Genomic DNA, 27,930 nt, shown 5'->3' with positions numbered 1-27,930 from the left:
CACTCTGTGAGGCTTTCCCTCTCAGCTGCCAATCTAATTGTTAGCAAACAAGGGCTGGCGAAAGGGATTGGTTTAGGTGGCTGGCATGGAAATCGTGGGCCAAGGGACCCTACTTCTGTACTGTGATAAGAGTTTCATACATTCTCTCTCTCTCTCAAATGTAAGTCACCTAGGAGATGGACAACACTCCAATGGCTGCATTGTTGAGATCTGAGATTAATAAAATTAAGAACCATGTCGAGGATAAACTCTCAGCTTTCAATCTCATGGCACATCAGTCAGAGTTGCTTCAGGACTTGGGTGCGGCATCCTCTCTAATATACAAAAATTACTGTTAACTGTCAGGACAGCAGAAAAGGTCACTGGCTGCACTCTACCATCACCGCAGGACTTGATGGGTCCAGGGAAAAGAACAGGGCAGGAAACACCTTTGTAGACACCTTCCACCCGACAAATTGCCTTTTCAAAAAGGTCCCTTATGCGCAACACTATAATAATAATAATCATTATTATGACAATCCATAAAAACTGACAGGATACAATATTACAGGATAAACAAGCAAGAAATAACTTACTTAATAGATATATAGTTACAAGAAAAAGTCTGCGAACCCTTTGCTATTACCTAGCTTTCTGCATTAATTACTCATAAAATGTGGTCTGATCTTCATCTAAGGCACAATAATAGACAATCACAATCTGCCTAAACTAATAACACACCAACAATTTGTACTTCTTCTCATCAATACTGAGTGCAAAATTTAAACAATCACAGTCTACATTCAAAAAAGTATGTGAACCTCTGGGGTACTGCTATTTGGAGTCAGGTGTTCCCGCTAATGAGATGAGATTGGAGGTATGGGTTGTAGAGGTGCCCTGCCATATAAAAAAGACAAACTAAGTCAGGTTACTGAAAGAGCCTGCTCTACTCAAGAAAGATCTGTTTATGTGCACCATGCCTCTATTGAAACAACTTTCAAAGGACCTTAGAAGAAGAATTATAGAATTGCAGGAAACAAAAGCATTTCCAAAAGACTTGAGTGTTCATCAGTCCACAGTAAGAGAAATTGTCTACAAATGGAGTAATCTCGGTACTGTTGCTACTCTCCCTAGGAGTGCACATCTTGCAAAGATCACACCAAGAGCACAATGTACAATGTTGATGGAGGTGAAAATGAACCCAAGTGTAACAGGAAAAGACCTGCAGAAATCTCTAGAACTTGCTAAAGTCTGTCATGTGTCTACTGTAAGAAAAACACTGAACAAGAATGGTGTTCATGGAAGGACACCACAGAGGAAACCACATCTCAAGTTTGCAAAAAGACAACCTGAATTTTTCACAACACTTCTGGAAAAATGTTCTGTGGGCAGATGAGACAAAAGTTGAACTTTCTGGCAGAAATGCACATTGCTATGTTTGGAGGGGAAAAGGGCACTGCACACCAACATCAAAACCTCATCCCAGCCGTGAAACATGGTGGAAGGAGCATCATGTTTTGAGGCCGCTTTGCTGCCTCAGGGTCTGGACAGCTTGCAATCATTGAGAGAACAATAAATCCAAAATTGTACCAAGGCATTTTACAGGAGAATGTCAGGGTAGCGGTCTGTCACCTGAAGCTTAAAAGTTGGATGATGCAACAAGACAATGATCTGAAACACAAGAGTAAATCAACAACAGAATGGTTTAAAAAGAAAAAAAACTGTGTTTTGGTAACCATATAACAATTACAGCACGGAAACAGGCCATCTCGGCCCTTCCAGTCCGTGCCGAACTCTTACTCTCACCTAGTCCCACCGACCTGCACTAAGCCCATAACCCTCTATTCCTTTCCTGTCAATATAGCTGTCATGGTATGGTTCTGACTTGGTATGGCCAAGTCAGAGTCCAGACCTTGACTGAATAGAGATGCTGTGACATGACCTGAAGAGGGCTGTTCCTGCAAGTTTTTCCAGTATTTGAATACAGCTTTGTATATAGAAATGGTCTAAAATTCCTCCTCGTTGTCATGCAAGTCTGATCAGTAGCCACAGGAAACATTTGGTGGAGGTTATTATTGTTGTGACTTAGATGAAGATCAGACCACATTTTATGAGTAATTAATGTAGAAAATCAGGTAATTGCAAAGGGTTTGCAAACTTTTTCTTGCAACTATATATCTATTAAGTAAGTTATTCTTGCTTGTTTATCCTTTACCTCAAGCTCCCTAATCAAATCCAGTTCATCACACCACACCCAAACCAGAATTGCCTTTCCCCGATGGCCTCAACCACAAGCTGTCCTGAAAAGCCATCTTGCAGGCATTCTACAAATTCCCTCTACTGTGATCCAGCGCTAACCCGATTTTCCCAATCCACCTACAACACTGAAATCCCCCATGACTATGGTAACATTCCCCTTTTGACATGCCTTTTCTATCTCCCATTGTAATTTGTAGCCCACGTCCTGGCTACTGTTCAGAGGCAGTTTCTTAACTCCTCCCATCCCATGTCACTTCTTTCTAATGACTTGATTTCATTTCTTTTTAACCAACAGAGCCACAACACTCCTCAGCCTCGCTGCCGTCCTTTTGATACAAGGTGTATCCTTGGATGTTAAGCTCCCCACCATAGCCTTCCTTCAGCCATGACTCAGTGATACCCACGTCATCATACCTGACAATGTCTAATAGCGCTACAACATCATCTACTTATTCTGTATACTGCGTGTATTCAAATATAACACCTTCAGTCCTGTATTCAACACCCTTTTCGATTCTGTCCCCCTGTTACACTGCCACTCATCCCACTGGCTGCAATCTAGCTCTATCATCTGCCTGTCCTTCCTCAAGGTCTCACTACACTCTGCCTCAACTTGAACACCGTCCCATCCTCAGCCCTATCACTCTGGTTCCCACCCCCCTGCCAAATTAGTTTAAAGCATCCCCAACAGTTCTGACAATCCTGTCCACAAGGATATCGGTCCCCCTCGGGTTCAGGTGTAACCTGTTCCTTTTGCCCAGGAAGAGATCCCAATGATCCAGAAATTTGAAAACCTGCTCCCCTGCACCAATTCCTCAGCCACGCATTCATATGCCAAATTATCTTATTCTTACCCTCAACAGCGCTTGCACAGGCAAAAATCAAGAGATTAGTTCCCTGGAGGTCCCGCTTTTCAGCTCTCTACCTATCTCCCTATCTTCTCTCTTTTCCTACATTTTGTCATTGGCGCTAATGTGTACCAAGACTCCTGGTTACTCAGCCTCCTCCCCCTTTAGAATGCCACAGACCCGATCCGAGACGTCCCTAACCCTGACAGATGGGGGGGGGGGCAACGTACCATCTGGACGTCTCTTCACATTTACAAAATCTCGTGTCTACTCCTCTAACAATGGAATCCCCTCTCACTACCGCAGTCCTTTACTCCTGCTTCCCTTCTGAGCTACAGCACCAGACTCAGTGCCGGAGACCCGGTCGCTGTCCTTCGACCCTCGCAGGTCGTCCTTCTCAATAGTACCTAAAGCAGTACCCTTACTCTTGAGAATGGCCGCAGGGGTACTCTGTGCTGGCTGCCTATTTCCCTTCCCTCTCCTGACCACTTATGGGTGACTAGCTCCCTGTAGTCTGCCTATCTATCTACCTATAAATAACTTTATTAACAGAGCTCTTTTCATACAGACAACATAGTTCAAAGTGCTTTACAATGGGATAAAGTGCAAACGTGAAAATAAAATAAGAAATAAAAATAAACAGGGAAATAAAAGACAAAAGTATTTTCGTTAAAAGCAAGGTTAAATAAATAGGTTTTGAGCTGGCGATTGAAAGTACCAACTGAGTCTGCCTCCCTTACAGGTTTAGGAATTAAATTAGGAGCGTACTTCAAAAAAGCCAACCTGCCAATTATCTTTTGAGGGAAATTGTTTAAATTTAAGTGACGGTGGGAGAAGGCCTGAGAGTTTTGAGCAGCATTATGAAACGAAAACGATTCTGTGATGTTGTCCAGTCCCAGACCATTGAGAGCTTTAAAAACAAGTAAAAGAACTTTAAAATCAATTCTAAAAGATACAGGAAGCCAAAGCTGAGTAACTAGTAGAGAAGGTGATATGTTCCTTCATCCTGGTTTTGGTTAAAAGTCTAGCAACAGCATTCTGAATGAGCTGAAGTTTGTCAACAGATTGCTTTGGAAGGCCAGTGAAAAGTACATTGCAGTGATCTATCCATTTGATGTAAAGAAGAGAATTAGTTTTTCAGCATCATCACGGCAGGAGGAGAAGACGGCGGCGCGACACAGCACGTGCAGCTCTCCGGTGAAATGATATCGTATTTGTAAGTAGGATGCCGTGCACAATTCTGATTTGATGGAGACAGACGTGAGAAGCAGAGGAACATCTGGAGAAACTTCTGAGATGCCTGGTTCGCTCCCGCTGCTACTGTGAGATCGAGAATCTCCAGAGGGAAGGCCCCAAATTCCTCGGCTTTGCCTGCTGCTGGTGGCCGGGGCTGGGGTCGAAGTGCTCGGTAGAGATGGTGCTCGGTGGCTCGAAGTTTTCGGACGACTCAGAGTCGGACTGTGGTCGGGCATGGCAGGGAGAGTTTTCTTCCTTCTCCCATCTGCATGAGATGTGGGACTTTCGAGAGACTTTGAACTTTTTTACTGTGCCCATGGCCTGTTCTTCATCAAGTTATGGTATTGCTTGCACTGTTGTAACTATATGTTATAATTATGTGGTTTTTGTCAGTTTTTCAGTCTTGGTCTGTCCTGTGTTTTTGTGATATCACACCGGAGGAACATTGCATCATTTCTTAATGCATGCATTACGAAATGACAATAAAAGAGGACTGCGTGTCCTTATAATCTAATCTAATCATTATGTGACAGAAACTGACGTATCTTTGCAATATTTCTTAAGTGTGGAATTCCTGATCTGGTCACTTTATTTATGTGGGGTTTAAAATTCAAGTCTAAATCACAGATAACACCCAGGCTAGTTACTTCTGATTTTACACAGGGAGCCACGTTCCCCAGTTTATCAATAAGTTTATATTTTTTGGCTCTGGAACTGACCAAAAGTATTTCAGTTTTATCTTCATTCAGTTTTAGGAAAGTATTACTCATCCACTTGCTTATTGCAGCCATACCAGAAATCCGAGAAGATAGCATGTTATCGTCATCAGGCTCAACCAAGATATACAACTTTGTGTTATCTGCATAACTGTGGAAATCAAGTTTATGCTCTTGAATGATGCCTCCTAAGAATAGCAATGTATAAGGAGAAAAATAGGGGACTTGTAAATATTACGATGGACCTCGACCAGTTTTCCTCAATTTTCTCTTAGCTACTCTACAAAATTGCTTGAGTTTGCTGACAGAATTGGTTAACCATGGTAATGTTTTAGTAAGTGATTTATTTTTAACCCTAAGCGGGGCCACTGTGTTTAATATATTTGTTAAGTTATTGTTGAAGCCAAGTCCAGCTCCTGGCCTTCACGTGTGGCTCAACTACTAAGTATAGCGGAACCGTTTCTACTGACAGGAGAAGGGGCGAAGGTGGGTCATTGGTGCCTTAAAACCAGTCGCTTCGGGCAGATGAGGCTCGTCAGCCGTGGTTGGCAGCTCATCTACAGAAGGTAAACTCTGATCTCAAACCTCCGCTGCCTTGCGGCTGTACCCACTCATGCGGAAGGCTCCTGGAGCAAACCCCGAGGGAAAAACCGAAGCTGAGGTCCCCAAGGCAGTCCTACGTTGAGTTCAACATTGACCGTCAACTTCTGCGAAGCTGCTGTGCCAAACTGTGACAGGGTCCGCTATTCCTTTGGATTCATCAACTGTGTGGAGGGGGCAACAGTTTGCTCTCTATATCATACTGCCTTGGCTTGCGTATCATGTAGACAGCTGGGATACAACATCCATGGTCGACCCCGACCAAGGGAGGGCCTCAGATGTTGAAAGAACCAACCATTTAATTTACTGAGCAATTTAAGTCACATAAACTAGCCAGCTCAAAGAACTTAAGTTGTATTGAGAAACTTCTTTTTAAACTATAATTCATTTTGTAGTCTTGGTTCCAGGTAGAAAGGCATCAAAATATACACAGAAATGATCAGGGATAGTGGTATCAGACAGAGAGACATTAACAATATTTAACCCTTTTGTCATTACTAAGCCCGGTGTATTTCTAAGTTGTTGGGTGGGTCAGTGACATGCTGGGTAAGACCTAGCCAGTCCAGCAAGCTCATGAATTCAGCTGCCATAGAGTATGCATTTGAGGGATCATTAATATGAATATTGAAATCACCAGAGATGAGAATCGTGTCATAGTTCAATATAATAGAGGGCAAGAATTCTGACATTGGATTTAGGGGGGCGATAAACGACAACACACAGGATAGGGTCCAAATCACAAATTTTAAAGATATGTACCTCAAAACTTGAAAAATTGCTGAAAGACAGCAGATTGTACCTAAAGTACTTTTTGAACACAGTGGCAAGCCCACCACCTCATCACAAGCCCTTTTAGAAAAATAATTCTACTATTACTTTTATATCACTGTTTATCCTTTATAATCGTTGAATGATTTTAGTTGTATGTCCACATCAATGCACCGCAGCAAATCCCTAAAACATGTAAATATGTGTGGCAAATAAAGTTGATCCTTGACCTTTAACCCTTCTGCCATCTGAATGGTTTCATCTTCACAATTTTGCTTTTGCACTATTTCTGTAAGCTACTGGATTTTAAAAAAATCTTACACAGTACTGCTCCCACAGAACAATCAATTTCACAACACATGACTGTGAGAATAAGCTTGATTCTGGCTCTCTTCCTATTACAACCATTAAGGATGAGGTACAGGAGCCTGAAGATCCACCACTCAATGTTTTAGGAACAGTTTCTTCCCCTCCAACATCAGTCTTCCATCATGGCTGACTTATTATCCCTCTCAACCCTATTTCTCTTGCCTACTCCTTGTAACCCTTGATGACTTTAACTAATCAGGAATCTATCAACCTCCACTTTAAATATACCCAATAACTTAGCCTCCACAGTCATATATAGTAATGAATTTCATAGATTCACCAACCTCTGGCTAAAGAAATTCCTCCTCATCTCCGTTCTAAGGAGACGTCCTTTTACTCTGAGGTTGTACTACCACTCTCCCAGTGTGCCATAAGATACAGAAGGAGAATTAGGCCATTTGGCCCATTGAGTCTGCTCTGCTATTCAATCATGGCCAATTTATTATCCCTTACAACCTCATTATTCTGCCTTTTTGCTCTTACTTACTAAGAACCTATCAACCTTCACTTTAAATAATTTGGCCTCCACTGCTGTCTGCGCCGATGAATTCCACAGATTCACCACCCTCTGATTTCACTAAATCTCTTTCACACCATTTATTTATTTTTGTAGCTTGTAGTAATGTTTATGTCTTGCACCAAGCAACAAATTCACGACATGCGTCAGTGCTAACAAATGTCATTCTGATTCCCGTGTCGAATGCACCGTTCTTCCCTGCTGATCACTCACCGTACTTGATCTGGGCAATGTCCCCGACTACAATCTCGGCCACTGGGATCTGGATAACCTGACCCTTTCGGATCACGGTAAACTTCTGCTCCTGCTCGATGCGGCTCTGCAGCCCACGGAACTGCTTCTCCTTACTCCAGTCGTTGAAGGCTGTCACCAGCACCACACAGATGACCGAGAGGAGGATAGCTGCCCCTTCGATCCAACCAGCATCTGCCTCCCCTTCATCTTCGCCACCCGCGGCATCTCCACACACTGAGTGGGGAGGGAGAGAAATACGGTTGATGGAAAGAATCAATTGAATAAAGTAACTTAAATTACACGACAGCATCATTTAACATACAGTCAGTGGCCTCTTTAATAAACACCACTACATGTTAATGCTGATATCTAATCAGCCAATCATGTGACAACAACCCACTGCATACAGGCATGCAGACATGGTCAAGAGGTTCAGTTGCAACACACACAAAAATAGGTTCAGTTGTTGTCAGACCAAACATCAGAATGGAGAAGAAATGTAATCTAAGTGACTTTGACAGTGGAATGATTGTTGGTACCAGCTGGGGTTATCTGAGTATCTCAGAAACCGCCGATCTCCTGGGATTTTCACACACAGCCATCTCTAGAGTTTACAGAGATTGGTCGCAAAACTTAAAAAAAAACATCCAGTGGAGGAAAATGCCTTGTTAATGAGAGAGGTCAGAGGAGAATAGCCAGACTGGTTCAAGCTGACAGGAGCACCAGCAATTAAAAATAACCACACCTCACAAGACTGCTGTGCAGAAGAGAACCTCTGAATGCACAATATGTCGAACCTTGAGGTAAATAGGCTACAATAGTGGAAAACCCCACCAGATTCCACTCCTGAGCTAGTAAAGTGGCTACTGGGTGTGTGACTATCAGCAAAAGATGATGTAGACTTTGCACCTCGAGCCATTAATCCCTTAAGTCTGCTTTGCCAACCAGCCAGACCCTGTTGATGGCTCCTTTTTCCCAGTACCGTTGGACTGGTCTAGTATGGGCAATGCGAATGCACAGGAACATTAGAAGCTGTAGAGAGTAGTGTATTTAGCCACTACATCATGGACACATCCATCCCCACCACTGATAGCATCTACAGGAGGCATTGCCCTAGGAAGGACACATCCATCGTCAAAGATGCCCACCATACAGGACAAGGCATCTTCTTGCAGCTACCATCGGGTAGGAGATATAGAAACCACTGCTCTGCAAGGGACCTGCCCCTCTCTAACATACAGTGAATCCAGACATCTGGTAAAATGACTATGTTTTAGTTTGTGTCTGTGTGGCTGAGAGGGGAGAGGGTGGCACGTTATCTTCAATGTAACAGAAATATCCCCCTTCTGAATGAACAAGATGGGAATTTTATTTTTTAGAACTAATCTTAATCTTTCTGGAAACCAAAACAACAAAAAATGTGTTGTTTCTATACCTTGCACAATTTTTTTTAAATTACCACACCACCAGGTTCAAGAACAAATGCTTCTCTTCAACCTTTCGATTCTTGAATCAATCAGCAAAATCCTGCTCACTACCATTTAGTAACACTACTGCCACTTCAAACTAAAATGGACGTGTTTTTGTTCTTTCTTGTAAAAGTTGCACAGAATTTATGTTTTTCCTGTGAATGGTGCTTATCTGATGCTCTGTGCCTGCATTGCTGCTGCAAGGAAGTTTTCCATTGCACCTGTGCACACGTCTACTTGTGCAAAAGGCAATAAGCTCGATCTGACCAACCTTTAATACTTAAGACTAAACAAATTATAACCCTCACAATTTAAGTTCATAACTGACCCAGAACAGTCAGAAGTTTTGGATAAAGGTTCTATTTTTTGCAACACGCACAAAATGCTGGAGAAACTCACCAGGCCAGGCAGCATCAATGGAAATCAATGAACGGTCGACATTTCGGGCCGAGACCCTTCTTCAGGACTGGAAAGGAAGGGGGAAGAAGCCAGAATAAAAAGGTGGGGGAGGGAAAGGAGGATAGACAGAAGGTGAAATCAGGTGGGTGGGAAAGGTAAAGGGATGATGGGAGAGGAGAGATGACCTGGGGAAAGTGACAGGCAAGTGAGAAGAGTTCTATTTCTTCCTTCATGCATAGAAGTGTTTTCTATTTTCACTCATGGATGACCGGAATAAATTTTTAGATGCTACTTCCTACTATTCTGAGATTTCATGTCAAGTGGATTGAGGAAGGAAAGTAGAAAGTAAATCAGCTGGCCATAAAATCCTGAAAATTTCATTTAAGTTAATATTTAACTTTTGAAATTTCTTTGAAAATTAACGTCAGTGGAAAAATGTAGGTGTTGGATGCAAATGCCTTTGTGATCCAAAGGTTCTTTAGACGTCAAGGAAGAGGCATAAAACTTGTGATTATGATCCTTTTATGAAGTGTTACAAGAGGAAAGGCTGTGCGGTGAGACAAAGAGGGAAGGAGAAAGAGAAGGAGGTGGGAAGAGGAAACGAAGGGTATCTAAGGAAAAGAGGGTAAAAAATAAAAGAGTGAACTAAAATGGTCTGCTCTTCTTATACCAGATCACCGATTCCATTGAAATTCCAAGAGCTAGCAGTTAAGTCCTGTTGAAGGGCCTCAGCCTGAAACATTGACTGTTCACTCTTTCCACAGATGCTGCCTGACCTGCTGAGTTCCTCCAGCATTGTGTGTGTGTAACCAATTAAATAGCCAGATTCAAGCAATATAACATCCGCCAATGGAACCAAGAAGTTTCCAGAACAATACAGAGGGAAGTCGAACCACTTTAAAACTCACTGAGCAATCTCCGGTATAGAGGTGATTAAATAACAATATAAACAAGCGTAGGAATGTTCCTTCTTCCTCAGCCCTTTACCATTCCCACCAAGCTGGCTTCGCCTAAAACCATCTAGCTAGCCTCCTTCCCCTCCCCCCACCTTTTTTTATTCTGGCGTCTTCCCCCTTCCTTCTCGGTCCTGATGAAGGGTCTCGGCCCGCAACGTCGACTGTTTATTCATTTCCATAGATAATCCCTGGTCTGCTGAGCTCCTGCAGCAATTTGTGTTTTCAGCATTGGAATATTAAACTACAACAAAAATAACAATTCTACAGCCCAGTCTGACCTAGACCTAACTGAGTATAAGCCTCTCATTGTTAAATTAAGGAGAAAACCAAAGAAACTTAATCAAGAAGAAATAGAAATACCTCAAAACAATCTGATTCCTGTCCAATTGATCAATGTTAGATTGAAACTTCCTATGGACTTTTTCAGTCTTATGGTTTCTTAGATTGTGTGTTTTTGCCCATTCTTTCTAACTTTTTTTGTGTAGGGGAAGGGGAAGTTGGGGGCTGAAGTTCTTGTTGCAATTCATGTTGGGGGGGACTGGTGTTTTTCTTGCATTTTGTGCAAGTGGAGGGGGATTTAGGGGCTGACGTTCTTGTTGCATTTTGTTTGAGCAAAGGGGGATTTGGGGGCCAACATTCTTCTTGCATTTTGAACTGGGGGAGCAGGGTCTGGGGGAATGGTTGGTGATCATGTTGTCGTTCTTTTTTTGAGCTGGGGGGGGGAATGGGTCTGCTGTTTCTCTCTGAACTGACTTCCATGGGTTTTCTTTGTTTCATGGCTATCTGGAGAAGAAGAATCTCAGAGTTGTGTATTGCATGCATAGTTTGATGATAAATGAACCTTTTTGAACCTGACTCAGTTTTGCTTGCCAAATTTGTGGTAGAGAATTGCACCTTATCACACACCTGACCCTGCTGTTCAATCTCTCCTCTCCATTTCCTTTTCATCCTGAAGCCTGTTTCACTCCTACTTGTCGCAGCTTTGAAGGTCCCTGACTGGAAACATTGGCAGTTTATCTTTCTCCTAAGAGGTTTCATCTGACTGGCCGAACCCTTTTAGCATTTTCTGTTTTCATTTTCCATGAAAAACCAATATATAATTGAAGGTTATTAGTCAGGGCATGAAAGGATACTAGGGGAAGGCAGGAGATTGGGGCTGAGAGGGAAAATAGACCAGCCATGATGAAATGGCTGAGCAGACTCGACAGCCAAATGGCCTAATTCTGCTCCTACATCTTATGGTCTAATTAAATCAAATCATTTTGTTTTGTGTAGGTTAATAATTCTGCATCATTCTACCCACTCGGTGGAAACTTCCTCACCATGCTCTCTTTTTGCTACTCGGGCAAGAGGTACAGGAGCTTTAGGTCCCACGCTACCAGGTTCAGGAACAGTTATTAGCCTACCACCATCAGGCTGTCGAACCGGTGCAGATAATTCCACTCACTGCAAATCTGAACTGATTCCAGAGCCTACAGACTCTTTGTCAAGGACTCTCTACAACTCATGTTCTCAGTATTATTTTTATCTGCACAGTTTGTCTTCTTTTGCGCAGTGGTTATTTGTTAGTCTTTGTCTGTTTATGTAGAGCTTTTCGCAAATTCTACGGTATTTCTATTAATGCCTGCAAGAAAATGAATCTGAAGATAACATAAGGTACCTTGACAATAAATTTACTTTGAATTGTCCTCAACCTCTATCGAATGCCTTTACTAATCACCAGAAATGTACATCAAGTTATTAACTTCTCTCCCAAGGGAAAGTTTAAACCCTTGACAATTTTGTACACTTCAATTAAATATTTCCTCAGCATCCTACAAAGGAAATCAACCCTAGACCAGCTGACTTCTCCTCAAAACTAAAATTCCCGGTTCCTGTAAAGACATTGTAGATAAGGAATTGAATGTTTCAATATTGAACTTAATTGTTCACTCAGCTTTCACAGAATCTTATTAAGAGACGCGTCAGGTACTTACGATAATTGTCTTGTCCTGGAGGGCGGTAAAATGAGAGGCCCAGGGAGATGATAGCCGCAATTTCTAAGATAATTAATGTCACGTCTTGCAATGCTTCCCATACTAACTGCAGGAAGGTTTTTGCCTTTTTGGGAGGTATAAAGTTCTGACCAAATACTAGTTTCCGTTTATCGAGATCAGCTGGGTTGCCGGATAAACCTGCGGAAAGAAAGGAAAAGTTTGGATGTTACCAATAAAGATCTCAATTGTCAGTGAAATAAAATTCAAGCACCAATTTTAATACAAAATCAACTCAACAAAAAAGACAAATTTCACTTCCACTATAGTTGGTTAATGATTCTGTTTTTAAGACTGGACATCCCACAGTTTGCCATCTATGTGGGACAATACCTGGATAGTGACGAAGGGTCTCGACTCGTAACACTGAATGTCCATTTCCCTCCGTAAATGCTGCCTGACCCAATGAGTTCCTCCAGTGCTTTGTGTGTGTGTGTTGCTCTTGGAAGCTACAGCAGGTTATAAATAGACAATAGGTACAGGAGTAGGCCATTCGGCCCTTCAAGCCAGCTCCAACATTTACTGTAATCATGGCTGATCATCCACAATCAGTACCCTTTTCCTGCCTTCTCCCCATATCCCTTGACTCCGCTATCTTTAAGAGCTCTATCTAACTCTTTTTTGGAAAGAATCCAGAGAATTGGCCTCCACTGCCCTCTGAGGCAGAGCATTCCACAGAACCACAACCCTCTGTGTGGAAAAGTTTTTCCTCAACTCCGTTCTAAATTGTCTACCCCTTATTCTTAAACTGTGGCCTCTGGTTTTGGACTCCCCCAACATCGGGAACATGTTTCCAGCCTCTAGCGTGTCCAATCCCTTAATAATCTTGTATGTTTCAATCAGGTCCCCTCTCATCCTTCTAAATTCCACAGCAAGCACTAGAAAGCAGTAACCATCACCAATGACCATCACCATACAGGCCATGCTCTCTTCTCGCTACTACCGTCTGGCAGGAGGAACAGAAGCCTTAGCTTCCAGACCATCAGATTCAGGACAATTATTACACTAGTCCCCTGAACTGGCACGGGTAACTTCATTCACCACTACTCTGAACTGGTTCTATCGCCTGCAAGCTTAATTTGCAACTCTTATTCTCAATACAGTATTATTTTTGATATTTGGCTTCAATTTGTCTTCTTTTGTAGTTTTATGTATAGTTTTTCATAGATTCAATTGCATCTCTTTATTTTCATGTGAATGCTTGCAAGAAAATGAATCTCAAGGTAGTATTTAGTAATAATATACACACTTAGATAAGAAATTTTAATCTGACTTTGGGTCAAAGGAGACATGTCAAATTTCTTTAGCCTCCTGAGGAGGTAGAGGCCCTGCTGAGCTTTCTGGGCCATGAACTCAGGGTGTATCTGAAGGCGAAGCACCCATTTACACTCATGCTATTTGTATAGGTTCACGAGAATGATCCTGGGAATGTCAGGGTTAACATATGGGAGTGTTTGAAGGCTCTGGGCCTGTACTCACTGGAGTTTAGAAGAACAAGAGGCGATCTCATTGGAACCTATTAAATGTCAAAAGATTTAGTAGAGTAAACATAGAAACATAGTAAATAGGTGCAGGAGTAGGCCATTCAGTATGATCATGGCTGATCATCCAACTCAGAACCCTGTACCAGCCTTCCCTCCATACCCCCTGACCCCTTTAGCCACAAGGGCCATATCTAACTCCCTCATCCCTTTAGCCTCAAGGGCCATATCTAACTCCCTCCCAGTAGATGTGGAGAGGATGTTTCCCACAGTGTGTGAGGCTATGACCAGTGGGCACAGCCTCAGACGCCCCCTTTAGAACAGCGATGAGGAAGAATTTCTTTAGTCAGAGAGTGGTGAACCTATGGAATTCACTGCCATAGATGGCTATGGAGGCCAAGTCACTGGGTATATTTAAAGTGGATGTTGATAGTTCTCAGTTCGTAAGGGTGTCAAAGGCTATGGGGAGGAGGCAGGAGAATGGGGATGAGGGGGATAATAAATCAGCCATGATGGAGGGGCAGAGCAGACTCAACGGGCTGAATGGCTAATTTTGTTCCTAGGTCTTATACTCCCCACTTCTCCATCAACCTTCCACAAACTCTTGTCACACGAGGGACCAGTGGTCAACTGGCCTACCTACTAAACCAACTGGCTTGAACACCTTGAGCTTCTATCCTACTTCATTCTAACGTAACAGCCAAGAGAAACCCCACTGTTTTCACTGGAGGCACAAGGGAATGCAGATACTGGAACCCAGAGCGACGAACACTGCTCGACCTGCTGAATTCCTCCAGCAGATTGTTTGTTGCTACTGAGTGCAGTAACTGGTTCTGTCAGTCTGGAGGTCATGACGCATCGCGAAACCAAATATAAAAGAAGCTAGAGTTTCACATTAACATTTCAACACAGTTAAGAACCAAAAATAGTCTTGTTTATCCATTAAACAGATCCTATCGAGCTAATTTTCCAGGAGGTTTGGCTGTACTTTGTAAGGGTAAGGACATGTGGATTTGATGAGCCCATCAAACCCGTAACTCAGCAACAAAAGGTAATGGAAGCATGGTTTGTGACAGAAACAAATGAGGTTGTGGAGATATCAGTTTGATGGAAGGTTTTTATTCCACCCAGTCACCACCTCTCTTCACCAAAAGGGAAGATAAATATATCTAAACTGGAACCAAAGGCAGCTGCTGGAGTCTGAAGCAACACAGGGTCAGTAACTTCTTTAAATTCTTTGGTATTACCATATCAGAAGATCTGTCCCAGGACCAGCACCGAAGGGCCATCACAAAAAAGGCACAACAGCACCTCTACCTTCTCAGAAGTTGTTTACAAAGATTTGGCATTTGACCTAAAACTTAGACTAACTTTGACAGATGCACAGTGGAGAGTACTCTGGCTAGCTGCATCACAGCCTGCGATGGAAACGCCAATGCCCAGGGACGCAAAAGTCCACAGGAAGTGATGGATCAGCCCGGTCCATCACAGCAAAACCCTTACCACCACGGAGCACATTTACATGGTGTGGTGCCACAAGCTAATTTTCCAGAAAACAAGAAGGCAGCATCCATCAAGGACCATCCAGGCCATGATCTTTTCTTGCTACCACCATTGGGCAGGAGGTGCAAGAGCCCTAGCTCCCACACCACCAGGTTCAGGAACAATTATTACCCTTCAACCATCAGGCTCCTGAACGAGGGTCAATCACAAGCTACAAATTCACTTTCAATCACTCTACAACTCATACTCTCAGTATTATTATTTATATGCACAATTTCTCTTCTTTTGCACATTAAGCCTTTATGTATAGTTTTCGTAACGACTGTATCTCGTTAGAAACCTGTAATGCCTGCAAGAAAATGCATCTCAAGGCAGTATGTGGTGACATGTACATATTTTGATAATAAATTTACTTTGACATGTCACACAGATTGCTGGAAGAACTCAGCAGGTCAGGCAGCGCCTGTGGAGGGAAATGGAGAGTCTGTGTTTCAAGCTGCAATGGTTCATCTGAACTGACAGATACAAAGGTGAGAGCCAGCGTATAGCAAGCGATGGGGAAAATAGGAAGAATTTTTCATGCTTCTATGTCTAGCTAAAACTAGAGAGCGCAGATATAAATCAAAAACAAACTGCTGGAGGAACTCAGTGGGTCAGGCAGCATCTGTGGAAGGTCAATGAATGGTCAATGTTGCATCTGGCAAAGAGAGACAAGAGAACCAGAATAAAGTGTTGAGGGTAAGGTGTGGAGCAAGAGCTGGGAGGTGATGGCCGGATCCAGATGAGGATGGGTAAAAGGCAGATGGAAGAGGGAAGAGTGGGAATGGTGACAGAGGCTGGGAGGTGATGGTGGAGGTGACAAGGGGCTGCAGATAGTGAGATCTGATTGGAGAGGAAGGTGGAGCATGGAATCAAATAAGGGAGGTGGGGAGGGCAGATGGGAAAACTGGGGGGAGGGGACCCAGTGGGAGGAGTGTGTGGGTGACGGACAGATGGGAAAAGTGGGGGGAGGGGACCCAGTGGGAGGAGTGTGTGGGTGACGGACAGATGGGAACAGTGGGGGGAGAGGACCCAGTGGGAGGGGTGTGTGGGTGATGGACAGATGGGAACAGTGGGGGGAGAGGACCCAGTGGGAGGGGTGTGTGGGTGATGGACGGATGGGAAGAGTGGGGGGAGGGGATCCAGTGGGAGGAGTGTGTGGGTGATGGACAGGTGGGAGGGGTGTGTGGGTGACGGACAGATGGAAAGAGTGGGGGGAGGGGACCCAGTGGGAGGGGTATGTGGGCGACGGACAGATGGGAAGAGTGGGGGGAGGGGACCCAGTGGGAGGGGTGTGTGGGTGACAGACAGATGGGAAGAGTGGGGGGAGGGGACCCAGTGGGAGGAGTGTGTGGGTGATGGACAGATGGGAACAGTGGGGGGAGGGGACCCAGTGGGAGGGGTGTGTGGGTGATGGACAGATGGGAACAGTGGGGGGAGGGGACCCAGTGGGAGGGGTGTGTGGGTGACGGACAGATGGGAAGAGTGGGGGGGGAGGGGACCCAGTGGGAGGGGTGTGTGGGTGATGGACAGATGGGAAGAGTGGGGGGGAGGGGACCCAGTGGGAGGGGTGTGTGGGTGGTGGACAGATGGGAACAGTGGGGGGAGGGGACCCAGTGGGAGGGGTGTGTGGGTGATGGACAGATGGGAAGAGTGGGGGGGGGACCCAGTGGGAGGGGTGTGTGGGTGGTGGACAGATGGGAACAGTACTGTATTTGTTAATCTGGGGTGATGAGTGAGTAAATCCGGTGAGAGGAAGGGATGTTGGGAATAGTGAGGATGGAGCGCTGTGGGAGGGGTGTAGGGTGTGAGACAGGTGCCGGAGGAGGAGTGTCAAGGGCAGAGAGTGGCGCAGGTGCAGACTCACCCAGCCCTGAGACACCAGGCCAGGTTATTTGATAATAAAACAACTGGTTTATTGATCACTACAGAATGTCTCTCTGGGGCTTCCCACTCCCTCCCCTCTCCTTTCCCCTTTTCCCAACCATGATTCCCCTCTCCCAGCCCCCTTCCCACTCTCAGTCTACAATAGAGACCCAGATCAGAATCAGGTTTATCATCACTCACGTCATGAAAGTTGTCTTTCTTTGGGGGTAGCAGTACAGTGCAATATATAAAATTACTGCAGTACAGTGCAAAAGTCTTAAGCACCCTAGCTATATTCATCTATCTAAGACTTTTGCACGGTACTGTCGATCAAAACATACAGTGAAATGCATCATTTTCCTTAATGACCAGCACAGCCTGAGGATGTGCTGGGGGGGGGGGGGGCATCCTGCAGAGTGTTGACACCAACATGGGACACCCACAACTTGCTAACTCTAACCCGTACATCTTTGGAGTGTGGAGCCCCCTGGAGACACACGGTCTTGGGGAGAGTGTGCAAAATTCAGACAGACAGCGGCAGGAACTGGACCCTGATCTGATTCTTTAAGGCTACACTGCCATTCCATCACGAAGCAGGCACGCCAGCAGCTCAGCTTCATTCAAAATGCCGGTGAACGCAGCAGGCCAGGCAGCATCTATAGGAAGAGGTACAGTCGATGTTTCGGGTCGAGACCCTTCGTCAGGACTAACGGAAAAAACAGATAGTAAGAGATTTGAAAGTGGGAGGGGGAGGGGGAGGGGGGAGACCCAAAATGGTAGGAGAAGACTGGAGGGGGTTTCAAATCTCTTACGATCTCTTTTTTCAGTTAGTCCTGACGAAGGGTCTCGACCCAAAACGTCGACTGTACTTCCTCCTATAGATGCTGCCTGGCCTGCTGCGTTCCACCAGCATTTTGTGTGTGTGTGTGTGTGTTGCTTGAATTTCCAGATCTGCAGACTTTCTCATGTTTGCAAGCTTGACTTCATCATCTCTTTGAAAGGATTTGGGTACGCCACCAACGATTTTTACAAATTTCCACAGGTACACAGCGGAGAGCATTCCGACTGGCTGCATCATCACCTGGGGTGGAGTCTCCAATGTGCAGGATCGAAAAAGGGAGCAGAGGGTTGCAGACTCAACCGGCTACATCACCGGTGCAACCTTCCCCACCATCAAGGACACCTTGAAAAGGCATAAACACGAGAAAGTCTGCAGACGCTGGAAATCCAGAGCAACACACACAGTGGGACAGAAGCTGCCCTTGAGCCTGCTTTCAGGCTTTTGTACTTTCTGCATGATGGGAGAGGGGAGGAGAGAGAACGTGCAGGGTGAGTGGGGGTGGGGGGAGGGTCTTTGAATATGCTGGCTGCTTTCCCGAAGCAGTGGGAAATGTAGACAGAGTCCTTGGAGGGGAGGATGGTTTCCGTCACGTGCTGACCTACGTCCACAACTCTCCGCAGTTACAAGCTCGAATTTGATGCATTACAATTAGAAATTATTCCCAATATAAAGATTAAATGTTGAAGTATAAAGACCATTCCCAGCCTGAGTGACATATTTATCTGCGCGTTAATTCAATAACAGTGCCTCATGATGCTTTTTCCAAAACTAAACTGCCCAGATAGATATAGGAAAACGGAACTGCGTGCATCACAAATCTCAAGAGAAAGCTCAGACACACGAGGGATATTCACTGGGGGGAGCAGCGGCTGCATGATTATCACAGCGGCAGCCCATGAATATGTTGGGCTGGTGAACATGAACGATGGAAGAAAGAACAACATCATTCAGACCAGCAGGACAGCTCACGTCTTGCCTGCTTGTTATTTTATTTTAAAAGTGATCTCATCTGTGCTTTCATCTAGTTCATATTCCGGAAGGAGAAGGGTAAAACGTAGTATGGATTTTATTGATTGATTGATTGAGATACAGCGCAGAGTAGGCTGTTTGACTCGCGCTGCCCAGCAATCCCCTGATTTAACCCTAGCCTAATCATGGGACAACTTACAATGACCAATTAACCTACCAACCGGTATGTGTTTGGACTGTGGGAGGAAACCAGAGCACCCGGAGGAAACCCACGTTGTCAGGGGGAGCGCGCACAAACTCCTTGCAGGCAGTGGCGGGAATTGAACCCGGGTCGCCTGTACTGTAAAGCGTCGTGCTAACCACTACACTACCGTGCCACCCCCATTCTTTATTAAGAACGTTCAAGAGGAATCCAGTGGTGGATCCCAGCAATGACAGGTGCTTCCATATTAAACAATTCCCTAAACCAACACTTGGCTGACTTGATGGAAGTCCCCAGGATTGTGATTACTTTGAAGGGCAGGGCAGGCTTGAGGGGGCTGGTGCCCTACACATAGTCAGAGTCATAGAGAACTACAGCAAGCCTTCGAGGTTGTATATGGTAACTTAAGGTTGTCCTGGCCGGGGAGATAGTGGGGATAAACTCCCACTATTATTAAATCATCTCAAATAGCCTCTGACAACCAAGTCCAGCTCCTGGCCTTCATGTGTGGCTTAGCTACTAAGCCCGGCGGAACTGTCTCTACTGACATGAGAAGGGGTAAAGGTGGGTCACTGGTGCCGTTCGGCACAGACAGAGCTCGTCAGCCGTGACTAAGGGAACGAAACCTTTGATCTTAGAGCTCTGCTGCCTTGCGGCTATACCAATTCATGGGGAAGGCTTTGGGAGTAAACCCTGAGGGAAAATCCAGAGCTGCAGTCCATAGGGTAGTCCCACGTTGAGTTCGACACTGGCAGGCAATACCTGCCACACTGCTGGTACCAAACGGTATCGGTTCCTGCTGGCTCTCTAGATTCATCAGCTTCATGGACGGGGGAGTCTGCGGCATGGGTAACTGCTCGCCCTCCATATCGTACCGCCCTGGCTTGTGTACTGACTGACGGCAGCAGCGTTGACAGCTAGGACACATCATCCACGGTTGACCAAGACCAGTGGAGGGGCCTCGAGATACATACTCTGATAATAAATTTTACTTTGACTTCCATGGTGCAGGGTTACCTATATTTTTGAGGCAAAGTTTAGAGTGATGCCATCAACTATTGCGATTGCTGGTCGCCATGGTGTAGTGCCCCCCGCATCAAACGTCACCGTTTTCTGCAGATTATCAATCGGAAAGCCTTTGAGATGAAAAGTCAGAGTACCTCAGCACAGAAGCAGGCTTTTCAGCCCATCTAATCGGTGCTGAACTGTTATTTTTGCCTAGTCCCATCGACTTCCACGTGGATCATAACCCTCCCATCCACTGACTTATCCACGTTGCAATCAAACTCGCATACACCATTTCCGCTGGCAGCTCGTTCCACTCTTGCATCAGCCTCTGAGTACAGTTGTTTCCCTTCAGCTCAGGTTCCCTTTAAACATTTCACCATCCACCCTTAACCCATGACCTCGATCTCTGGTCTCACGCAACCTCGGTGGAGAAAGCCTGCTTGCATTTACCTTATTTATATTCAAGGTCAGATGCAGGTTTACTCATCACGTGTACATCAAAGCATACAGTAAACTGCGCCGCTTGCGTGAACAACCAACACAGCCAAGGATGTGCTGGGGGCAGCCCACAAGTGTTGGCAACATAACATGTCCTCCATGGCGTCCCCCTGCTGGCAGAAACTAAATGACATTAAACGTTGAGGCTGGGGAGAGGATCTGATCTTAACAGTGTTGCTGAGCAGAGAGATCTTGGGATCACGGAAGTGGCCACACAGGTCGTTATGAAGGCTTATGGAATGCTTGCTTTTATTAGTCAAGGCAATGAATCAGAATCAGGTTTATTATCACCGGGATGTGATGTGAAATTTGTTAATTTAACAGCAGCAGTTCAATGTAATACATAAACTAGCAGAGAGAGAAAAAAAAATAAAATAAAACATAATAATAAATAAACAAGTAATCAATTATGTATATTGAATAGGTTATTTAAAAATGTGCAAAAACAGTAATACTGCATATTAGAAAAAGTGAGGTGGTGTCCAAAGCTTCAAAGTCCATTCAGGAATTGGATGGCAGAGGGGAAGAAGCTGTTCCTCAAAAGTCAAGAGATTATGTTGCAACTTTACAAGACTCCGGTTAGGCCACATCTAGAGTATTGCATGCAGTTCTGGTCGCCCCGCTAGAAGAACTTTGACTCTTTGGAGAGGGCAAGTCAATGGCGATAGATTACGTGGCATGGTAGCGTAGTGGTTAGCATAACGCTTTACAGTACAGGTGACCAGGGTTTAATTCTTGTAAGGAGTTTGTATGTTCTCCCGATGACCACTTGGGTTTCATCCCACAGTCCAAAGGTTAATTGGTCGTTATAAATTGATTAGGCTAGGATTAAACTGGGGGGGGGGGGTTGCTGGGCCATGTGGTTCGTAGGGCTGAAAGGGCCCATTCCCTGTTGCATCTCAATTTAAAAAAAATAAAAATTACTAGCATTGTTTGAAATTCAGAATCAGAATCAGGTTTAACATCACCAGCATATGCCATGAGATCTGTTGAGTTTGCGGCAGCGGTACAATGCAGTGCATAACAATAGAGAGAAAAAAATCCGTGAATCACAGTAAGTATATGGGCCGGCTGGTGGTGTAGTGGTATCAGCACCGGACTTCAAAGCAGATGGTCCTGAGTTCAAACCCAGCCGGGGCCCAACCTGGGCAGCAGCAGTACCTGTGTGAAAAAAAGGCCTGGCAATCTACTTGCCATGAAAACTCAATGGACCCTATGATTCATGAGGTCACGGAGAGTTGGACTCGACTAAGCAAACGAACTAAATAAATAAAGATAAATAAATACATTTATTTATTTGTTTAAATAATTAAATAAAATAAATTGTGCAAAAATAGAAATAAAGAAGTAGAGAGGTAGTGTTCAGGGGTTCAATGTCCATTCAGAAATCAGGTGGCAGAGGGGAAGAAGATGTTTCTGAATTGTTAAGTGTGTGCCTCCTTCCTGATGGTAGCAACGAGAACAAGGCATGGCTGGGGTGATCGGGGTCCATAATATATACATTGTATATTAAGGTACAGAGGGAAAAGCATCCTTTGAACTGTGACCTACAAAGTCAGAACCTAAGCAGCAGAAGTATTTTTGACATATGCTTTTAATTCGTGAAAAACTTCTGTGGAATGATCTGGAGAATTTTATCCAACTCTCAGTAAATCCCACTGCATTTGAACAATATTGTTGTTTCTACTGCAGTCCAAATATTTCCAAGCCTGAATTTTAATATTTTCCATCCAATCGGTTAAACTTCCAGTTCTGGTTGTCTCATTATAGGAAAGATGTGTACGTCTTGGAGAGTGTGCAGAGGAGATTTACCAGGGTCGACGCAAAAAAAAAATGCTGGAGGGACTCAGCAGGTCAGGCAGCTTTTATGGAAATGAATGAACTGTTGACTTTTTGGGTCGAGACCCTTCATCAGGACTGGAAAGCATTTTGTGTGTTCCTCTGGATTTCCAGCATCTGCAGAATCTCTTGGGTTTATGATTTACTAGGGTTGCTGCCTGGGTTAGAAAGCAAGTCTTATGAGGACAGGTTGAGAGAGCTAGGGCTTTTCTCTTTGGAGTGAAGGAGGGTGAGCAAGTGATTTGATAGAGGTGTACAAGATGGTAAGAGGCATGCTGAATAAAACTTTGGGAGGTTCAAAGTTCAAAGTCCATTTATTATCACAGTATATACAACCATGAGATTCATCTTCTTTCATGCAGCCACAAAACAAAGAAACACAAAATAAACCATTAAAAAAAGAATGTCAAACACCTAACGCGCAAACAATAAAAACTAAACAGATAACATTCAGAACTAAAGTTCACCAAAGTGAGTCCACAGCCACGAACACAGTTCATTACCACAGCTGATTCAGGAGTCCGTTAGTTTGCAGGCCACAGCCCCAGTTCAGCGCAGAGACGGGTAAACCTCACAGTGAGCTGAACATCGACCCATCCCTTGCCTCCATTCCTGACATTCCGACCTTTTCAATCCGGCCCGGTGCTAAAATCAGCCAAACATTGGCTTGTTCCTCGCTCTTGGCCTGGGGTCCTGTCACCTCTGCTCCAGCAATGATCCAACATTGGCTTGCTCCTCGCTCTCAGGCCTGGGCTCTGCTGCCTGAATTTAGCCTGTACCCGACCTTTTCAATCTGGCCTGGCATTTAAATTGGCCAAATATCAGCTCGCTCCTCCCTCTCTGACCCGGGTTCTGCTGCCTGAATTTGGCCTGTACTCAACCTTTTCAAAATGGCCCAGTATTTAAGTTAGCCAAACATTGGTTTGTTCTCTCATCCTTGGGCCCAGGCCCTGTTGCCTTGATTTGGCCTGTACCTGCCACACCACAACCTAGAGACTCCAGTTCACACCGCAGAAATGCCAGTTCATACAGGCGGTTGAAAAGCACAAATCTGAAATGGAAGTTACAGGCTATTGATTGCAGTGATCATTGTCCAGAAAGACTGTGATTAATAGAGAAAATAGTAGGTTTGTTTGCTACCAGTAAGACATCGCCATGCACCACCAGCACCATCTTAAACTGGAAGCTAACTGGGAGGTTATCGAGGCGCAGACTGAGTGGACAGACAGTGAACTTCTCCCAGAACGGAAATAGCTAATAGGAGGAGGCATGATTTTAAGACGATTGGAGGAAAGTACAGGGGAGATGTCAGAGGTTAGTAGGTAGTAGTAGGGTGCATGAAATGCACTGCCAGGGATGGCAGTGGAGGCAGATCGATTAGGGGCATTTAAGAAACTCTTAGATACACACATGGATGATAGAAAAATGGAGGGTCTACTGTGGTGTATTTAATATTACAGTAATATTTGAGTAATATTGTAAATACATTGATTAAACATCTGTTGTTTACATAATTCATCATGGGTTATATGTAAGAAGTATGTGAATTGCTTACATCATTATGCAACTGCATTATTATGTGTGCGCCTCACTGAAGAAATGAAGTGCACACGTATCCCAGGCTTTTGATTAGTTTCTGGAGTTACAAAACATAACTATATGGGAGGGAAGGGTTAGATTAATCCTAGAGTAGGCTAAAAGGTTGGCACAAGGGCTGCAATTTTCTACGTTCTAAGTTCTAGCTACGGAGAGGCTATTTTGGAACTCAACAGGTAAAGAGATCCTCAAAAAGGAGACACTGCAATCTGTTTGTTTGGCCAGTTGCATTTCCACTGCAGCCTACTCTCATTTAATCAATGCAGCCGGCTTTTGCATTACCAAGGTTCTATCCAACATCAATACCTTTTGGCTCTGTATCAACCAACAGGACGTCAATACGAGTGAGCAGTGGAAACATCTCTGTCTGGGAAAGGGGGCTTCAATTCTGTATAAATGGCATGACTGCACACTACGATGCTCAAGGCAGCCATTCATCCTGACTATAAAATTGATGCTCTGAACTTATAGTCAACGCAAAGTCAACGACCCCCATCCCGATGTCCCTCAGATTGACAAGCAGGATTCTCAAAGTCAAAGTGATAGCAAATTGATTGTCAACATATGTATATGTTACCATACACGACCTTGAGATTCATTTAATTTATTTAGAGCACGGGTTTCCCAATCTTTGTTATGCCATGTCCCCCAACATTAACTGAGGGGTCTGTGGACCCCAGGTTTGGAACTCCTGATTTAGATACAGTGTGGAACAAACCTTTCCGCTTCAACGAGCCGCATTGCCCAGCACCCCACCTATTTAACCCTAGCCTAATCGCAGGACAATATATATTGACCAATTAGCCTACTAACCCGCACATCTTTGACTGCGGGACGAAACTGGAGCACCCAAAGTAAACCCGCTCGCACACGGGAAGAATGTGCAAACTTTCTTTCAGAGAACAGAACTGAACTCCCAACTTCGATGCCCAAAGCTGTAACAGCACCACGCTAACCACTACGCTACTGTGGAGTCCCACGTTACAATAGAACTTATGAAAATCTATACATGAACAAAGACTGACAAACAACTGTTGTGAAGAAGACAGACTATGCAAATAAGAATAAATGATATCGAGGACACGAGTTGCAAAGTCGTCAAAAGTGAGCCTGTAGGTCAGGAGTTCCCAACCTGGGGTCCGTGGACTCCTCGGTTAATGGTAAGACTCCATGGCATAAAAAAGGTTGGGAACCCCTGCTGTAGGCTGTGAAATCAGTACAGAGTTGAGGTGAGTGAAGTTATCCACACTGGTTAAGTAGCCTGATGGTTGTATTGAATTGACTTTATTTCCTTCACATCCTTCACATACATGAGTAAAAATCTTTATGTCATGTCTCCACCTAAATGTGCAATCATAGTAATTTATAATAATTAGAACAGACAATGTAACATAGAATACACTCAAATCAGCGTGAGTTCATCATTCTGATGGCCTGGTGGAAGAAGCTGTCCCGGAGACTGTTGGTCCTGGCTTTTATGCTGCAGTACCATTTCCCAGATGGTAGCAGCTGGAATAGATTGTGGTTGGGATGACTCAGGTCCCCAATGATCCTACGGGCTCTTTTTATACACCTGTCCTTGTAAATGACCTGAATCATGGGAAGTTCCCATCTACAGATGCGCTGGGCTGTCTGCACCACTCTCTGCAGAGTCCTGTGATTAAGGGAGGTACAGTTCCCATACCAGGCAGTGTTGCAGCCAGTCAGGATGCTGTCAATTGTGCCCCTGGAGAAAGTTCTTAGGATTTGGGGGCCCATACCAAACTTCCTCAACCATCTGAGGTGAAAGAGACGCTGTGTGCCTTTTTCACCACACAGCCAGTATGTACAGACCACGTGAGGCCCTCGGTGATGTGGATGCTGAGGAACTTGAAGCTGTTTACCCTCTCAACTCCAGATCCATTGATGCCAATGGAAGGTACTAACTCTTCCTGAACCTAGTGGTGTGGGACCTGAGATTCATAGACCTCCTGGCCTGGATGGTGGGGGGCCCTTGGAGACAGACACTACTTTCAAGTCCAAGTTTAATTATCATTCAACCATACATGAAGGAGGTCCTCCATTGATTGGCGCTGACCATGGGTATTGCATCCCAGCTGTTTACGTGACACGCATGCCAATATACAAGTCAGGGCAGTGCACATGAATAGAGCCAAACGAAACAGTTACTCCAGGGCCAAGATGCCAAATGTAAGCACCAACAGTCACACACAGCACAGGACAATAAGATAGCAGTAAACACACAGTCACACAAAAAAATACAGCCCGAGTCACTGAGTGACATGTCCTGTAAACTGATGGTGTATGGGTGTTGTCAGCAAGAACAAGCTCTCAGCTGTCCACAGACGAATGTACACACACAATGCTTGTCTTCCACCAAGCGAACACCGGAGGGCAGCACTGGTGGGAGGTGCAAGCCCCCAATCCAGCATCAGGCAGCACAATACCACCTTGAGCCTCTCCCCTCCTGAATGGCTCTGCGGCATGAGGCCTAGTCATCGCTACAAACGAGGCCACGTAGCTCCCCACGGCTTTGGGTCTCGCCAGTAAACCAGACTTGCAGCAGGATCTTCTGATCACCAAGAAAAACGTCTAAGCCAATCGCTTGCTGTTAGACTGCACGGTGCCTTCATGTATCGACTCCAACGCTTATCTGTAGTGGACAGCAACACGGTCCGCACCAAATCTAACTCCTCCAGCTCCTCTGCAACTCGCTGATGGGGGTAGACCTGCATTACCTGAAGCTCTTAATGTCCAGCATTGTCTTGCGATTGTAAAAAAAAAAGTTTAACAAAGACAAAAACACCTTTGGTTGGGCTCAGAGAGGCCACTGCGTCGGAAGGCACCGCCAACTCACCAGATTTAATTAATTAAAAACATCAATAAGGTTCTTTTACAAATATCAATACTCAGAGTTCATCAGAAGTAATTTGATTCATCTAAGATTTCCTCCACTGCCTGTAAGGAGTTTGTACATTCTCCCCGTGACCGCGTGGGTTTCCTCCGGGTGCTCTGGTTTCCTCCCACGGTCCAGAGAAGTACCATTTAGCAGGCTAATTGGTCAGTGTAATTTGTCCCGTGATTAGGATAGGATTCAACTGGGGGACACTGGGCGGCGTGGCTTGAAGGGCCCGAAAGGCCCATTGCGCACAGTAACTCAATAGACAATAAATACACCACACAGTTGAAGGGATCAGATTAGTAACACAGCTTTTAATCGCGAGATCAAGCAAACGTCCACTAAATGTAGATTGCCAACACACCTCAGACAACTCCTAGCCCACTTCCTAAACTGCTTTCACTAAACTCTGACACCCATCTGGGCTTGCCAGCCAGTGACTAAAGATGGCTAATCCACTGAAATCCTATTTGGAAAAAAGTCAGCTGCCGAACGCTAATACATCGAAGCAAACTAGTGATTTTACAATCGCTCCTGACTACAGCAGTGACACAGGCTCCTGAACCAGCGTGGATAAGTTCACTCACCTCAACCCTGAACTGACCCCACAGCCTGCGGACTCACTTTCAAGGACTCCACAACTCATGTTCTTAGTATTATTTGTTTGTACAATTTGTCTTTTTTTGCACATTCGTTTGCTTGTGTCAGTCTTTGCTTTTGTATAGTTTTGCATAAATTAATGGAGTATTCCCTCACATTACAGGTCCTTTGGCTCGTGATGTTGTACCGTCCCTTTTAACCGACTC

The 27,930-nt window shown here is 44.7% G+C and overlaps 1 protein-coding gene across 11 annotated transcripts in view; it reads right to left on the bottom strand.

Annotated features, from left to right (window-relative positions):
• The window catches only part of LOC134355399 (plasma membrane calcium-transporting ATPase 1-like), a 357,414-nt gene that overhangs the window by 118,599 nt on the left and 210,885 nt on the right, over positions 1-27,930 (bottom strand). For all 11 annotated transcript variants that reach the window (XM_063065213.1, XM_063065220.1, XM_063065221.1 and 8 more), the window contains exons 3-4: positions 12,327-12,524; positions 7,506-7,760 (exon numbers count right to left, since the gene is read on the bottom strand). In XM_063065213.1, coding sequence (XP_062921283.1) covers positions 7,506-7,760; positions 12,327-12,524 — 453 coding nt within the window. The remainder of the gene's footprint in view (positions 1-7,505; positions 7,761-12,326; positions 12,525-27,930) is intronic.

The sequence above is a fragment of the Mobula hypostoma genome, chromosome 13, assembly GCF_963921235.1.
Source record: "Mobula hypostoma chromosome 13, sMobHyp1.1, whole genome shotgun sequence".
NCBI classification, from domain to species: domain Eukaryota; kingdom Metazoa; phylum Chordata; class Chondrichthyes; order Myliobatiformes; family Myliobatidae; genus Mobula; species Mobula hypostoma.
Note: the sequence above shows the minus strand (reverse complement) of the source record. Positions and strands in the feature narration are given on the sequence as shown.